Consider the following 16729-nt stretch of genomic DNA (forward strand, 5'->3'; position numbering starts at 1 on the left):
GGTTTTACTTACATAATTCACTCCTGATTCCCCTTCCTGCACTTTTGGATGCTACTTTTTGTCTCTTTCATTTGCTTCTTGTCCACCTCTCGCCCACTAACTGGGGGTGTCATTCAAGGCTCTGTTCTGTGACCCCAACTCTTCTCTTCTTACAGTCTCTCCCTCAGAGACCTCTTCCACTTTCATGGCTTCAGCCACCTACGTGGATGACTCCCAAATCTATTTACCTAACCCCAACCTCTCACTCTTCTACAGTCTAACTTTCTCTCCTGTCTCCAGGGTTTTAAATCAATCAATCAACCATATGTATTGAGTACTTACTATGTGTAGAGTACTGCACTAAGTACTTGGGAGAGTACAATATAACAGTCAGTAGAAACATTCTCTGCCTACAATGACCATATTGTCCCCTTGAGAAGCAGTGTTGACTAGTGGAATGAGCACGAGCCTGGGGGGCAGAAGATCTGGGTTCAAATCCTAGTTCCACCACTTACCTGGTATGTAACCTTGGGCAAGTCACACAACTTCTCTATGCCTCAGTTCCGTCATCTGCAAAATGGGATTCAATACCTGTTCTCCTCGCTACTTATCTGAGCCCCATGTGGGCCAGGATTATCTTTTATCTACTTCAGTGCTTAGGGTAGTGCGTGACCACATAATAAGCACGTAAGTACCACAATTATTATTATTACAGTCTAGAGGGGTAGATGGACATTGGTTTATTGGAAAGAGCATGGGCTTGGGAGTCAGAGGTCATGTGTTCTAATCCCAGCTCCACCACTTGTCAGCTGTGTGACTTTGGGCAAGTCACTAAAATTCTCTGTCCCTCAGTTACACCATCTGTAAAACAAGGATTAAGACTGTGAGCCCCATGTGGGACAACCTGATTACCTTGTATCTCTCCCAGTGCTTAGAACAGTGCTTTGCACTTAGTAAGCACTTAACAAATATCACCATTATTATTATGTGCTAGGCACATAGTACTAAGTGCTGGGGTAGATACAAGGTAATCAGGCTGGATATAGTCCCTGTCCCACATGGGCCTCACAGTCTTAATCCCCATTTTACAGATGAGGTAATTAAGGAACAGAGAAGTGAAGAGACTTTCCCAAGATCACACAGCAGACAAGTGGACCCTGGCATGGAATGCCCTCCCTCCACACATTCAACAAGCTTGCCTCCCTTCAAAGCCCTACTGAGAGCTCACCTCCTCCAGGAGGCCTTCTCAGACTGAGCCCCCCTTTTCCTCTCCTCCTCCCCACCCCCTCCAGCCTACCTCCTTCCCCTCCCCACAGCACTTGCATATATTTGTACAGATTTATTACTCTATTTTTCTTCTACATATTTACTATTCTATTTATTTTGTTACTGATGTGCATATAGCTTTAATTCTATTTGTTCTGACGATTTTGACACCTGTCTCCATGTTTTGTTTTGTTGTCTGTCTCCCCCTTCTAGATTGTGAGCCCGTTGTTGGGTAGGGGTCATCTCTATATGTTGCCGACTTGTACTTCCCAAGTGCTTAGTACAGTGCTCTGCACACAGTAAGTGCTCAATAAATACGATTGAATGAATGAATGAAAGTGGAGGAACCAGGATTAGAACCCAGGTTCTTCTGACTTCCAGGTCTGTGGTCTATGGCAGCTGGGGGTTTGTGGGTGGAGTGAATAAAGGGTGCAAATCCAAGTACGAGGGCAACACAAGCTTTGTATAGTGCTCTGCACACATTAAGTGCTCCATAAATGTGATTGATTGATAGAGAATGGAGTGGGCACAGAAGAAGTGAGGGCTTAGTCGGGGAAAGCCTCTTGGAGGAAATGTACTTTTAATAATGTTTTGAAAGTGAGGAATGTGATCTTTGGATATGAAAGGGGATGGAGTTCCATGCCAGAGGCAGGATGTGGGCAAGGGGTCAGTGGCCAGATAGACGAGATCGAGGTACAGTGATTACGTTGACATTTAGAGGAGCACAGTGTGCACGTTGGGTTGTAGTAGTAAATCAAGGAGTTAGGATAGATGGGGAAAATGTGATTGAAGGCTTTAAAGCCAGTGGTAAGAAGTTTCTGTTTGATATGGAGGTGGATGGGCAACTCCTAGAGGTTCATGAGGAGTGGGGAAACATGGACTGAACAGTTTTGTAGAAAAATGATCCAGACAGTAGACTGAAGTATGGACCTAAATGGGAAGAGAAAGGAGGCAGGGATATCAGCAAGAGGCTGATGCAATGATCAAGCTGGGATATGATAAATGCTTGGATTAATGTCTTAGCAGTTTAGATGGAGAGGAAACGGCGGATCTTAGCAATGTTGTGAAGGCTGAACCGAAGGATGTGACGGACTGAAATGAATATGCGGGTTGAATAGAGTCCTTTAGACTATATGCCCACAATATGCAGACACACAAGACTATGCATGTAAATACAGACAGACACACAAGTACATTTTCTAGAGGTTTCACTGAATTTTTTTTTATTTTGGGGAACTGTGTTTACCTCTTAGAGATCTTACCTTACAGTTCTTGCAGCACAATCCATGAGCACACTGAGCCCCTGGTTGCAGTCTACAATTTGAAGGATTACAACAGTTGGTATCTTTGCATTCCTGGAAGTAAGAAGAAAGAGGAGTATAAAACTGAGAAGCAAAAACTGGCCTTAATGTATTTATTTATATTAATGTGGACAGGGAATGTGTCTGTTATATTGTACTCTCCCAAGTGCTTAGTACAGTGCTCTGCACACTGTAATCACTCAATAAATATGACTGACTGACTGACTTGGGCAAAACTGTGCCCTAGGCAAACTTTGCCTTTAGCACCACATCCCTACTTTAGAAGAATATTCATTTTATTAAGCTTTAAATATGATGTATTTTAGGAAATTAAATTAGGTCACACAGCAGACAAGTGGTGGAGTCAGGATTAGAACCCATGACCTTCTGACACCCAGGCCCAGGTTCTATCCACTAAGCCATGCTGCTTCTCCATGTGCCAAATCTATTTTGCAATTAGTTATCATCCCAATGGATACTAGATGCTCTTTAGAGCATTAGCACACAGATTCATCTTGCCGTCTCAGCTAAACTCTGCTTGAAATCTACATTGGCCTATTGACCGAGATCCATAAACAAAATGAGATCAGTCAGTCGATCAATTAATCAATCTGTCAATAGTATTTTTTGAGTGCTTACTGTGTGCAGAGTACTGTATTAAGCATTTATGAGAGTACGATATAATAGAATTGGTAGAAATGACCCCTGCCATCAAGGAACTTGCAATCTAGTAAGGAAGACAGACATTAAAATAAATTACAGATGGGGGAAAGAAGTAGATTTATCACCAATTCTTCTATTGTTTGGGAAAATTTATGTTTAGGAAAATTCATGTTTATCATCATAAACAATAGAAGCATTGGTGATTAGATTGAAAAGGACTGCTAATTCCAGTGCCCTATTTTACTATCCCTTTGACCCTACTAAGAATAGACAATGATAACAGACTGAAGCTAGCTAGTTTGGTATTCCTCCTGATTTTCAATAATCTCTAGTCATTTTAGAGGACCCAAAGCCTGTTTCATATTTCTGTCAAATAATGTTGTTTTTCTTAAACACTTACTGTGTGCCTAGCACTTAGTGCTACTGACTCATATCCTGGTCCCTAATTTTCTCATCCTCAGCCTTTCAAGGAAACTTTCAGGTTTATTAAAACAATAATAATAATAATAGTAATGATTGTCAAATTTGTTAAGCGCTTACTATGTGCCAGGCACTTTACTAAGCGCTGGAGTGGGTACAAGAAAATGGGGTTTGACCCTCGTGGGGCTCATGGTCTCAATCCCCATTTTACAGATGAGGTAACTGAAGCATAGAGAAGTGAAGTGACTTGCCCAGGGTCACACAGCAGACAAGTGGCAGAGCCAGAATTTGAACCCATGACCTTCTGACTCCCAGGTCTGTGCTTCATCCACTACGCCAAATAAATCTCTGAAACCATTCAAAACCCAGGAATTATTTTTTTTCTACATCCTGCTGAATGTATCTTTCAACTGTCTTTGATTCTCTATACATCCTGTGATTATACATGACATACGATTATGCCAATTGAAAATAATAAACAGTAAAGATAACTTTCCAAAGCCCAGATTTTGGAGGATGACTACTAACTGTGGTGTTGCCGCAGTCACACTGCTCATTTTGTTCCACAATCTTATTACCACAGACAGAACTTCGGTATAATGGATTCAGATGTGGCTGATTTTGAAGACATTCCACCCCTGTCTTCGAAATGAAATTTTCAAAGTCTCCCAAACTGCAGCTACTAAAGGTCTTGACACCATTTGAGCGCCTAAAAGTAAATCATAATGCCACAATTGATTAGGTCATCCTTCTTTAGAAAACTCTCAATCCATGTCAAAGAAAATTTTGTGACTCGGACTAAAGGATAAATTTAACACAAAGAAACCTCCTTCATGACAAGAAAAATAATGACTGAGTACTAGATTAGTACCTTGTTACTAAGCAGGTAACTTCATGCTAGTTTGCCAAAAAAAAAATTCTGGCCAAGATGTTATGTACTTAGGTATCGGACTGGTTCAGAGAGGGACAGATATAGACATGAAGAAGCAAGAGCAAAAACACACATATACATTGACAAACAGCATACACAAGAGCAGACATAAAATAAATATCCCAATCTCTCCTATCCCTACTTCTATTGCACCTTCTCTTTTTCCTTTGAAGCTACAACTGCTGTTGTCCCTGTGGCTACACACTGCTTTCAGAAACTGAGTTTTTGCCTTGGTTTCAGCTGAAGTGAGCTGTTGTCTGCTGGTTTCCGGCACAAAGTTCTCCTGGCCCTGAAACCTCCAAGAAATAGTGTGTGAGAGAGTCATGGAAGCAGTGGAAGGAGAGGAGAGGATGGTGAAGGAGAGAGAAAAGGAGAGGAAAAAAAGGAGCAACATAAGCAACTATCTACTACTTTGCCTTCGCCGTGACTGCCAACATTTCATCACTTCAGTCAGTAAAGGGGGATTTTTTAAAAAAAGCCCTTGAGTCACTGTTCAGGTGTCAGGTGAGGGTCCCCAAGTTTTTATCAGCAGGGCATTTATATGAAAACCTCATTCCCTGCCTCAAACCAGAAACCTATGAAGAAGCAGTAGAGTGGCCTAGTGGATAGACCACAGACCTGGGATCCAGAAGACCTGGGTTCTTACCTTAGCTCCAACACTGTGTAACCTTGGGCAAGTCACTTCACTTTTCTGTGTTTCAGTTACCCCATCTCTAAAATGGGGATTAAGTCTGTGAACCCCATGTCTAACCTGATTGGCTTGCATCTAACCTGCACTTACATCAGTGCTTGGCACAGAGTAAGCACTTAAACACCATTGAAAAAAAAAAAAAGACAATCCAGAATCAAAGGCTGATTTGAAGAGGAGTCAGACAGAAAAAGAGAATATTTCTGGGAGAAAGATTTATAGAAGAGGGGAGTGGGAACAGCAAGGCCTGAGAATTCAAAGGGATATGATTCATAACTGAAGAGGAAAATACCACGAAAGAGGCACAGGAAGTATTGGAGTGGGGAAAGAAAACAAAGGAAAGTTAAATCACATAAACACAGTAGAAGCTTTGGGTAGTCTACAATTGTAACACTGTGTTTCTAGTTCACTTGACTGTGGCCAGTGAAAGATTTCATTCTGAAAATGTGACTATCAATTCTGTTCTATTCTCCCAAACACTTAGTGCAGTGCTCTGCACACTTATAAGCACTCAATAAATACTATTCCTTCATTCCACAGAAATTCTAGGAGCACATAAAATTTAGCTTCATGCTGGAGAAAAATTTGAGATTGGTGTGAGACAGGACCCTGCATCTGTAGCTGTCTCACACATGAATATAAACTCATGCTCAGAGAAAGAATGATTCTTGGCCCCTTTCTCTGATCCGTGCAGATGCTACTATTAACAATTTCTTTAACAGGTACAATAAAAACTTAAAAGAGTTCTTCACTATATTTGAAGGTTTACAAAGCATACTTGTATTGACTCTGTCCACATCCATGCTAAAAATGCTATTATTATTATTAATCGCATTTACTGAGTGTTTACTGTATTACGAAATGCATGTCTTTTCATGCTCCTGACTCCCAATATTCAGTCATTTGCAAATGACTAGAATCTTGAATGTTGGATAAAACTTACGTTCTACATAACAAAAAAAATTACAATCATATGGGAAATGAGTGAAAAAGAATAAAAATATCTTACACTGCTTCAGGATCCATTATGCAGATCGTTCCTGAACAATGACACTTCCTAGTGTCATCGTAGGCTATTCCCATGCTGAGTCCTAGCAGCTGGGCAATAATAACTGAGAATGTCTCCAAAGTTATTGACCTGGAATACTAAATTTTAAAGACTGAATGAGGAAATAGTTATCAAGAAACATACTAACATTTGGAAGGGAAACAAGAACCGTTATGATCATTTAACCCAGTGAGACAGTCACTCCAACTAGCCCCCTCAGTCAGGAGGTACCCCTTCCTGAGGAAAAATAGATTAAGCAGCTCCTAATCCCTTATATGGCATTAATTTATAACTGAGCCAATCAGAGGAAAAGGATATGATAGTTGCCAGGGAGAGGAAGAGGAGGAGGAGGAGGAGGGGGACATGAAGTTGTAGAAGCCCTTCCGCCATTCTGAGGTGAGAAATTTGGCATGCTCTTCCTGTGAACTTCCCAGCCAGCCCCAGGAAGGGCACGGTAGGCTAGTTCCCAAAGAATCCCCTTGCCTTCGGAGAGATGACTGGGCTTGAGACAAGCGGTGATGGAGGCCATAAGGATGCAGGGATTCGGGGTGAACTAGGCAGAAGTCCCCATATCCAGCCACCCCGAGAAGATAATAAATCTATGGAGGGATTTAGGACTCAGCAGAAGCTTGAGAGGGGTCAGGGCACTCCTAAATTGACTCCAGGAGCTATTTCGGTAGGGATTTAGGGCTGACAACCCCCAGAAAAGCTGCATTCAGTTACGAGGAACACTGCAAGTTATCCCAGAGGGTAATGTGCCAGCAGCTTGCTCCACAGCAGTAGGTTTAAAAGGATTTATTGCATGGAATGTGCTATACAAAGCCCTTGGAAAGTAGTGACACATTCCCTGCCCACAAGGCATTTACATTTTAATGAGGCAGACATATTTTTTTTCCTTTTCAGAGTAATCAAAGCAGATAATTAAGCTTAATAAAGAGCTATACAAAAGTGCTGAGTATGGGTATAAATAAATATCTATGTGCTTTGCATACAGTAAGCACTCAATAAATACAATTGAATGAATAACCCCTGGGGTAGAAACAAAATAATCAGTAATTGGGTTGGACACAGTCCCTGTCCCACAAAGGGCTAAGTTTTAATTCCCATTTCACAGATGAGTGAACTTAAGCAAAGTTTAACTTGCCCAACTTCACCCATTAGACAAGTGGCAGAGCCGGGATTGGAACCCAGGTTCCCTGGCTCCCAGACCCCTGTTCTTTCCACTAGGCCACACTGCTTCTCTTATCAGTTAGCTCCACCTAGAACAAGGCCAAACAGAAGAGTGATTAAGGGGGAGGAAGAGTGGATGAGTTTGAGGGAAGACAGTCAGTCACTCTATCACCTTGCCTCCTCCCACCTCACCTCCCCCATTTCCTACTACAAATCAGCCCTCCCACTTCACTCCTGTAATGCAAACCTATTCAATGTACCTTGATTTCATCTATCTCGCCACCGACCTCTTGCTCATATCCTGCCTCTGTCCTGGAATGCCTTCCCTCTTCATAACCAACAGACAAATACTCTCCCCATGTTCAAAGCCTCATTAAAAGCACATCTCCTCCAAGAGGCCTTTCATTTCCTTTTCACCCACTCCCTTCTGCATCATGCTTGCAGTTGGCTTTTCATCCTTTATTCACCTCCCCTCAGTCCCGCAGCTTTTATATATGCATCTGTAATTTATTTATATTAATGTACATCTCCACCTCTAGACTGTACACTTACTGTGGGCACGGAACGTATCTACCAACTCTGTTATAGTGTACTCTCCCAAGCACTTAGTGCAGTGCTCTGAACACAGTAAATGCTCAATATGGTAGCTAGGGGCTGTGCAATCCTTGGGGTAAGAAGCTGGAGAAGGCTTTCTCCATTTTAGGAGGTTAGGACCCTGGGTAGTGAGGCTCCCTACGCAGCCTTGGGATTTCTAAAAGAAGGATTGGGCACTGCAGGGAGGACTGAATCAGGGCTTTTGTGGATAAAGAAATTCACCAAGCCCGCTTGCTGGGAAGTAAGAGTACTGGGGGAAGAAGGAGTTACTCCAGAGATGAAAGCATTAGTTTAAGAGACCAGTTTTGGAAAACAGATTTTATGTAAAATTGTGGGCTAATTAAAAATGTTACTCTTCTTGTGGGCAGGGAAAGGGTCTACCAACTCTGCTGTAGTGTACTCTCCCAGGCATTTAGCATTATGGATAAGTGCTCCATAAATACCATTGACTGATTTGATTGGCCACAATTAGGGCTTATGAAAGTGACCAAGGCTTGTGTTTGAGAGAAGACAGACTACTTAAGGAAGAGGAGAGAGGGATGGAAAAAAACCTCCCCATGCTCTCAGAAACCAACCTGCTTAAAGCAGGACTATCTGAACCCCAGATAATTCCCTTGCCTTTTGGGGTGCTAATCTATCCTCTAGACTGTAAAGTCATTATTAGCAGGGAATGTGTCTGCTAATTCTCTTGTATTGTACTCTTCCAAGTGCTTTGTATAGTACTCTGCACATAATAAATGCTCAATAAATACCACTGATTGACTGGCTGGTTGATCTACAAAGCAAAAGAATGGTAGTGGCAAACTGAAGGGATACATTTTGTATATTCTAAAATCCTGACCTTTACTTGAAAGGAAAAAAACGAGTTCACTTCTGGGCATCTAAGCTCTATTACAAGTGACATTGATGGCAACTTTGACCAGAAGGAGGACTGGGGGACTCCCAAATGATCACAGTCCCCAATCAACAATAATAATTATGGCATTTGTTAAGTGCTATGTGCAATTTTCTTCCATCTGAGCCTTAACATCGAAACATTTCCCTTTCATTCCACCATTCTTCAAGTCTGCCTCTCAAAGAATTCCTCAACTGCCACTGACTCAGACATACCTCTTGCTCCCAAATGACTTCCATGCTTCTACCACATATACATGGGCATACATTTGTAAGTGCATTCATTTACACATGCTAAAAATCTAAGGATGCCTGCAGCTCTTGATGATGATAGCATTTGTTAAGCACTTACTATGTGCAAAGTGCTGTTCTAAGCGCTAGGGAGGTTACAAGGTGATCAGGTTGTCCCACGTGGGGCTCACAGTCTTAATCCCCATTTTACAGATGAGGTAACTAAGGCCCAGAGAAGTGAAGTAACTTGCCCAAAGTCACACAGCTGACATGTGGCAGAGCCGGAATTTGAACCCATGACCTCTGACTCCTAAGCCTGGGATCTTTCCACTGAGCCACGGTGCTTCTCTTCACTATGTGTACAGTGTAGATTCTCTCTGGTGGTAGTGGATAGGCTGGGCGTGTTCTGTTACTACAGAACACAGGTGACACACAGCTTCTGGCTGTAGAAGATGCTCTTTAAGTTTCTTTTCAAGTGTGGGTGGTGGCTCCAGAGAATTTTCAATCCCTAGATACAGTTTCTACTGACTCTCTCCTCTGCCACGCAAACAAAGTAGCAGGAAGCAACAGTAGGTAACGAGAGGGAAAGAAGGCAATGTTTGGAAGAACCTAGGACTGGAGAAGCAGACAGCCTTGTGTAAAGAGGATATGCCTTCTAATCCCGTCCCCAAACTGGTCATCTACCTCAAGATGGGAAGCAGAAGCAGCATGGTGCAGTGGATAGAGCATGGGCCTGGGTGTCAGAAGGTCATGGATTCTAATTCCAGCTCCGCCACTTGTCTGCTGTGTGACATTGGGCAAGTCACTTCACTTCTATGTGCCTCAATTACCTCAACTATAAAATGGGGATTAAGACTGTGAACCCAAAGTGGAACACGGACTGTGTCCAACCTGACTGGCTTGTATCTACACCAGTGCTTAGTACAGTGTCTGGCATATAGTAAGCACTTGAGTGCCATTAAAGAAAAAACCTCTTCCCTGTCTACCAAAGACAAGCAAAATAAATCAGTGATTCTCAACTTTTGGCTTCCCATCAAGGCATTCCTTTTGCTAATATCTCACCATGTCATGTTAAAACAACACTTATTAATCAGTACAAAATGAACATTCAATCTCTTTAAAATGTTATACTTGAACTTGCAATGCTTGATAACTATTAAACTTCCAGAATTTGATGGGACTTGAAAGGTAAGAGAGGGATCCCCAAAGTGGAAGAGAGAAAAAGAAAGAAGAGACTGGTTCTAAGTATTGTTCTTTAAATTAATTTAAAAATATTTTACTAGATACTATCAAAGTTCAAATAATTACATACCAGAACAATTCCTGCAGCATAATTTGCAACACACATCTTCCCAGGAAACGTTGCTCCCACATAATCAGGATAATCTCGATAGCTGAAAAATAAATGATACCTTGGTTCACATATTTTTCCCCCAAAAAGTTCAAATACAAATATTATTGTTCTTAATTCACTCAGCACTGCTTCTAAAGCTCTACTATAAAAACAAAGGTCTACGTCTGTCATATGCTTTATCACTTTCAACATGAGTTATTCAAATATTCAATTTTTTAATCTGAAATTTTCTGAAGCATTGCCAAAATACTCAGCCCCCTAATGGCTCCCTTGCTCTCTTGACACTCACTCTCCTACTTTACTAATACCCTACAATCAAATCAATCAATGCTATCTATTGAGCACTTAATGTATGCACAGCACTGTACTAAAGGCTTGGGGAAATACAATATGAAGAGCTTACATTTTGGGTTCTTCTAAATTCTTCAGTCAATCAATCAATCAGTGGTATTTATTGAGTGCTTACTCAACAGTATCTTCTTCAATGGTATATATTGAGCACTTAACTGTGTGCAGAACATCAAATTAAGCATTTGGGAAAGTACAATACAATAAAGTTGGTAGACATGATCCCTGATCACAGGGAGCTCAGTTTAGAAAGGAAGAAAGACAGTAAAATAAATTACAGATAGGGGAACTGGCAGAATAAAAGGATACATACTTAAGTGCTATGAGGCTGGGGATGAGGTGACTATCAAAGGGCTTAAGTGGTATAGATCCAAGTGCATAGCCAATGAAGAAGGAAGGACATATGGGAGAAGTGAGGGCTTAATCAGGGAAAGATTCTTGGAGGAAATATGATTTTAGGAGGGCTTTGAAGATGAGGAGAGTGGTCCTTTGTTGGTTAGGACTGAGGAGGCAGTTCCAGACAAGAAGGAGGATGTGGGAAAGGGGTGAACGACAAGATAGAAAAGATCAAGACACAGTGAGTTGGATGGAGCTGGAGGAGAAAAGTGCGTAGGCTGGGTTGTAGTAAGAGATCAGCAAGGTAAGATAGGAGGGGCAAGCTGATTGAGTGTCTTTAAGCCAGTGGTATGGTATTTTTGTTTGATGTGGAGATGGATGGGCAACCATTGATTTTTTTCAAGCATATAAAACATTCCTCTTCAAATTTCCTAAGATACTTTTTTTAAAGTTTCAGGGATTTTTCTGGATAATTTGGCATCTGGGAAACAAGCACTTAGAACAGTGCATTGTACTAAGCGCTGGGATGGATACAAGCAAATCGGGTTGGACACAGCTCCTGTTCCACATGGGGCTCACAGTCTCAATCCCCATTTTACAGATGAAGTAACTGAGGCAAAGGGAAATGAAATGACTCCCAGGCCCATGCTCTAGCCACTATGCCACGCTGCTTCTGCTTCCAGGCTTGGGGTAGATGACCAGGTCAGGCACTATCCCCATCCCACACAGGACACACTGCCTAAGAGGTAGCAAGAGCAGGTCTCCTATCCCATTTTACATAAAGAGTAAACTGGAGCTCAGAAAGCTTAAACAACTTGCCCAAAGTCACACAGCAGGTCAGCGTCAGAGATAAGAACTAGGATCATCTGACTTCCCATCTATGTTCTTTCCATTAAGCCTCACTTTTTCCCTTACGCATTTACCAACCCCTTCCCTCACACACACTTTTTAAGCTCATTTTTTAACAACAGCTGTATTTAGCCAACTCTCAATTATCTGGCTAGTGAGCACAGGGATAGTATGACAAATCCACAAACAATGAAAAACCTAATTTTAGCTGAATAATGTCAATTTTTTTCATTTACCAGAACTCCTAAAGAAAAAATACTCACTGCTTTAAGTTTCTCTTTGCTTTATTTTTGCAGGCTTTCCCACTTTCTCCCCCTTCCCTCACGCACACATTTTTAGGCTGTGAGCCCCCTATGGGTTCATTCATTCATTCATATTTATTGAGCACTTACAGAGCACTGTACTAAGTGCTTGGGAAGTACAAGTTGGCAACATATAGAGACAGTCCCTTCCCAACAATGGGCTCACAGTCTAGAAGGGGGAGACAGACAACAAAACAAAATATGTGGACAGGTGTCAAGTTATCAGAACAAATAGAATTAAAGCTACATGCACATCATTAACAAAATAAATAGAATAGTCAATATGTACAAGTAAAATAAATACAGTAATAAATCTGTACAAACATATATACAGGTGCTGTGGGGAGGGAAAGGATGTAGAGTGGGGGGGATAGGGAGGAGGAGAGGAAAAAGGAGGCTCAGTCTGGGAAGGCCTCTTGGAGGAGGTGAGCTCCCAGTAGGAAGAGGTGAGCTCTCAATAGGGTTAAGGAATGTGTCCGAATGATTATCTATGTATCTATCCTTATCATTTAGTACAGTGTGTGCATGAAGTAAGCACTCAAAAAATTCAAAAAAATAATAATTACCCAGCTTCTCAAGCAATTTCACCAACCTCACCTACAAGCCAATCTCAACACAAGAAGTTCAGTTCAGCATTCCAGAGTTTCCTTCACTCTCTAAATTTGCTGCTTCAGTCAGCATACGATATAGTATTATCTGGCATCAAAAAAGGTCAGTGCAGAAGGAAAATTGCCTATATTAATGATAGCCCTTAGATCCACGTTTTCATCACCACTGATAAAATCTGACTGACTTCCACCCCATTCTTGAATAGCAAGGAGGCTCCTTTACCTTCTCTGAAATCAGAATAGAAATCACCATCAATGGTATTTGATGAGCACTTACAGTGTGGAGAGCACTTGGGAGAGTACAACAGAGTTGGTAGACATACTGCCTGCCCACAATGAGTTTACAGTCTAGAGGCAATGGCTGATGGTGAAATTCTATCAGCATATTTACAGCTGGGGAGAGGAGTTGAAAAGACTGATGCACAACTGAAACTCTATTCCACTCTGTAGACACATGAGTATAATTCCTGGCAACCAATATTACATCACACAAAGGTCTATTGTCTTCAACATTTACATTGCTAATAGCTCTAGGGGAGCAAGCTTATTTTTTTAACAACAGCTGTATTTAGCCAACTCTCAATTATCTGGCCAGTAGGCACAGGGGTAGTATGACAAATCCACAAACAATGAAAAACTTAATTTTAGCCGAATCATGTCAATTTTTTTCATTTACCAGAACTCCTAAAGAAAATATACTCACTGATTTAAGTTTCTCTTTGCTTTATTTTTGCAGGCTTTCCTACTTTCTCCCCATGCTCCTTTCCCTTTCCAGTTCCCCACCCTTCTACCCATGGACAAAAGGTTGCTGTAGAGAAAGAGGATAAAATGACCTCTAAAATTGAGAGTTGGCTGTCAATTTGATTGCTCCCGAAAGCACTGACTTAAATAAATATTTGTCAAGGCAGAAATATGAATCTTACATAAGTAAATAGGCCACATCGTGGGGCCGGAGGACAAGATAGTCACGTTTCCATGTTAAAAACCTTTGCAACAATTCATCAGCCTCGCCGGTTGTAGAGATTTTATTTTTATCTGTCCAGAACTCCAAAGATGATAGGACAACAGTAATTTTAAATGGGGTAAACATCTGAAACAGAACAAAACAGCAAATCAATGCACAAATAACCTCTGAAATTTTTATAACAACAAGAAACAAGAGTCAAATTGCTCAATTCTGCCTTTTGGGAGACCCAGACTCACTTTGAATTTATTTTTAATGGCACTTATTAAGCACTTACTATGTGCAAAGCACTGTTCTAAGCGCTGGGGAGGTTACAAGGTGATCAGGTTGTTCCACGGGGGGCTCACAGTCTTAATCCCCATTTTACAGATGAGGTAACTGAGGCCCAGAGAAATTAAGTGACTTGCCCAAAGTCACACAGCTGACAATTGGTGGAGCCAGGATTTGAACCCATTACCTCTGACTCCAAAGCCCATGCACTTTCCACTGAGCCACGCTGCTTCTCAGGCTTTCATGTTACGGAGAGATTCATTATTCAGAAATCTGATAGTATTACTAGATTACACATCTCTACACATCTATTTTTTTCTAAATAGAGTAATATAAAACATAAAAGGAAAATCTTACTGTATTGACAAGGCCAATAATCTGGATGATCTTATTTGTAACAGTCAGAGTATCAGAACCCATGTAATCATACTGAAAAACAAACAAAAAAACTTTTTATACCTAAATGTAACTCATTATACCAAAGTATTCTTAAACATAAAATACACCAAAATAAAGGGAGAACCAAATTTGTATTTTGAAGTCAGGGATCATATCTACCTTCTCTGGAGTTCACAATCTAAGAATATAGTATTCTACACATAGTAGGAGCTCAATAAGACTTTGTTCTCTTTCAAGAAATCTAGATGTGTTTTTGGATAGTTTGGGGGTAGATTTGACAGAAGGCAGGGAGGTGGACTACACTGCTAAACTAAATGACCTTAAAAAGGGTACTGCCACTAGTGATCCACAGAGTAGCCCACTTGGCCTGACCCAATAATGGATTACAGTGAAACCTGGATTAAATGAGTGGGATCCACATCCAAAAAAAAAAAAATCACATTATAGTGAGAGAAACAAAGACACTAATAGTGTAACCAGCCTAAATGCAATAAGAATTATAGCTTTCAGCTTCTATTTAATCATAAATATTATTTGTATTTTTAGACATATTTCCAGACTTCCTCTTACCTCCTTTTACCTCAATTAACATAGCAAGAATTGGATGATCACAACATAGGGAAAATTAATAATCTCCAGAGAATGGTAGATAGCATATATACCTATGTAAATGCGTATAAGGATGTGTATGCAGCTGTCCTTCATATTAAAATTGACATGATATATATGCAACAAAGTTCCCTTTTGACTAATGTTTCTCCCGTAGTCTGAGGATGAATGATGATGCACCAATTTTGAAATGAAATTAACTTTACCTATCTTCCTTGTTCATCATCAAGGGAATTTATTGAGTGTTTACTATGTGCAGAGCACTATTCCTGGTAAACTATAGTAAGGGCTCTTTATGATTATCATAAAACCCTTCACACAGTAAGCACTCAATAAATATGATTGATTGATTGATTGCATGGAGTTCTGAACCATAAGGGTTTAAGTAGAGCCAAATTGACCTTGGGGATACTGGAAGCCAAAAATGAGTTAGCCATTTGGTTCACCGTGTGCACTGCCTAGTTTGAGAAGTCAAAGGTGCTTCTACAGTTACTTCTTGGAAACGCCCTCCTTCTTCCCCTCCTCCCCCTCCCCACCCCCCCCCACTTTATCTCCTTCCCCTCCCCACAGAACCTGTATATATGTATATATGTTAGTACATATTTGTTACTCTATTTATTGATTGATTTTACTTGTACATATTTATTCTATTTATTTTATTTTGTTAATATTTTTTGTTTTGTTGTCTGTGTCCCCCCTTCTAGACTGTGAGCCCGCTGTTGTGTAGGGACCATCTCTATATGTTGCCAACTTGTACTTCCCAAGCACTTAGTACAGTGCTCTGCACACAATAAGCGCTCAATAAATACGACTGAATGAATGAATGAAATTTACCTGTGGAACTACTGCCCCAGGAAAAATCCACAGAGAATATACCTTGACAAACAGCTTGACCTTAGCACCCAACAGAAGTAAAAGACATGATCCATGCCCTTGCATAGCTGGCATGTCATGACCCCAACCCTGTCCTTTGAATTTCAAATCTAAGACAAACATGACTGGCTGGGTCTTCATGGGTTTAACTCCTTAACTGGGTCAGATGGAAGTAGGAGTAATTTCAATTTTATGAGATGGAGTTTTCTAGTTCGCTTTTTGTCAGAATTTTTCAGGAGGCATTTTCAGCCATTGTACACTGATTATATTCTTTTGCCTTTCCCAATTTGCCTGGGAGCCCACCTAACTGTTAGTTGCTGCACTGCCTCCTTCATGAAAGTAATGACTTGCAAGAAGACTCCAACCAGAGAGTTGGAGGGTTCACAACTGGCTAAAGAAGAACTCCAGGAAGCAGCGTGGCCTAGTGGATAGAGCACAGGCCTGGGAGTCAGAAGGATCTGGGTTCTAATCCTGGCTCTGCCACTTGCCTGCTGTGTGCCTTTGGGTAAGCCACTTAACTTCCCTCTGCCTCCGTTACTTCATTTGTAAAATGGGGATTTTGCATCTACTCTAGTGCTTTATATGGTGTCTGGCACATAGTGAGCGTTTACCAAATAACATGAAAAAGACAG

At 41.0% G+C, this 16729-nt stretch overlaps 1 protein-coding gene across 1 annotated transcript in view; it reads right to left on the reverse strand.

Moving 5' to 3' along the window:
• The window catches only part of LOC119928541 (disintegrin and metalloproteinase domain-containing protein 32-like), a 56538-nt gene that overhangs the window by 19677 nt on the left and 20132 nt on the right, over positions 1-16729 (reverse strand). Inside the window, exons 8-13 of the mRNA XM_038746906.1 lie at positions 14574-14645; positions 13906-14072; positions 10498-10579; positions 6258-6394; positions 4158-4338; positions 2508-2600 (exon numbers count right to left, since the gene is read on the reverse strand). Of these exons, the coding sequence (XP_038602834.1) occupies positions 2508-2600; positions 4158-4338; positions 6258-6394; positions 10498-10579; positions 13906-14072; positions 14574-14645 (732 nt within the window). The remainder of the gene's footprint in view (positions 1-2507; positions 2601-4157; positions 4339-6257; positions 6395-10497; positions 10580-13905; positions 14073-14573; positions 14646-16729) is intronic.

Source organism: Tachyglossus aculeatus, chromosome 5, assembly GCF_015852505.1.
Source record: "Tachyglossus aculeatus isolate mTacAcu1 chromosome 5, mTacAcu1.pri, whole genome shotgun sequence".
Taxonomy (NCBI): Eukaryota; Metazoa; Chordata; class Mammalia; order Monotremata; family Tachyglossidae; genus Tachyglossus; species Tachyglossus aculeatus.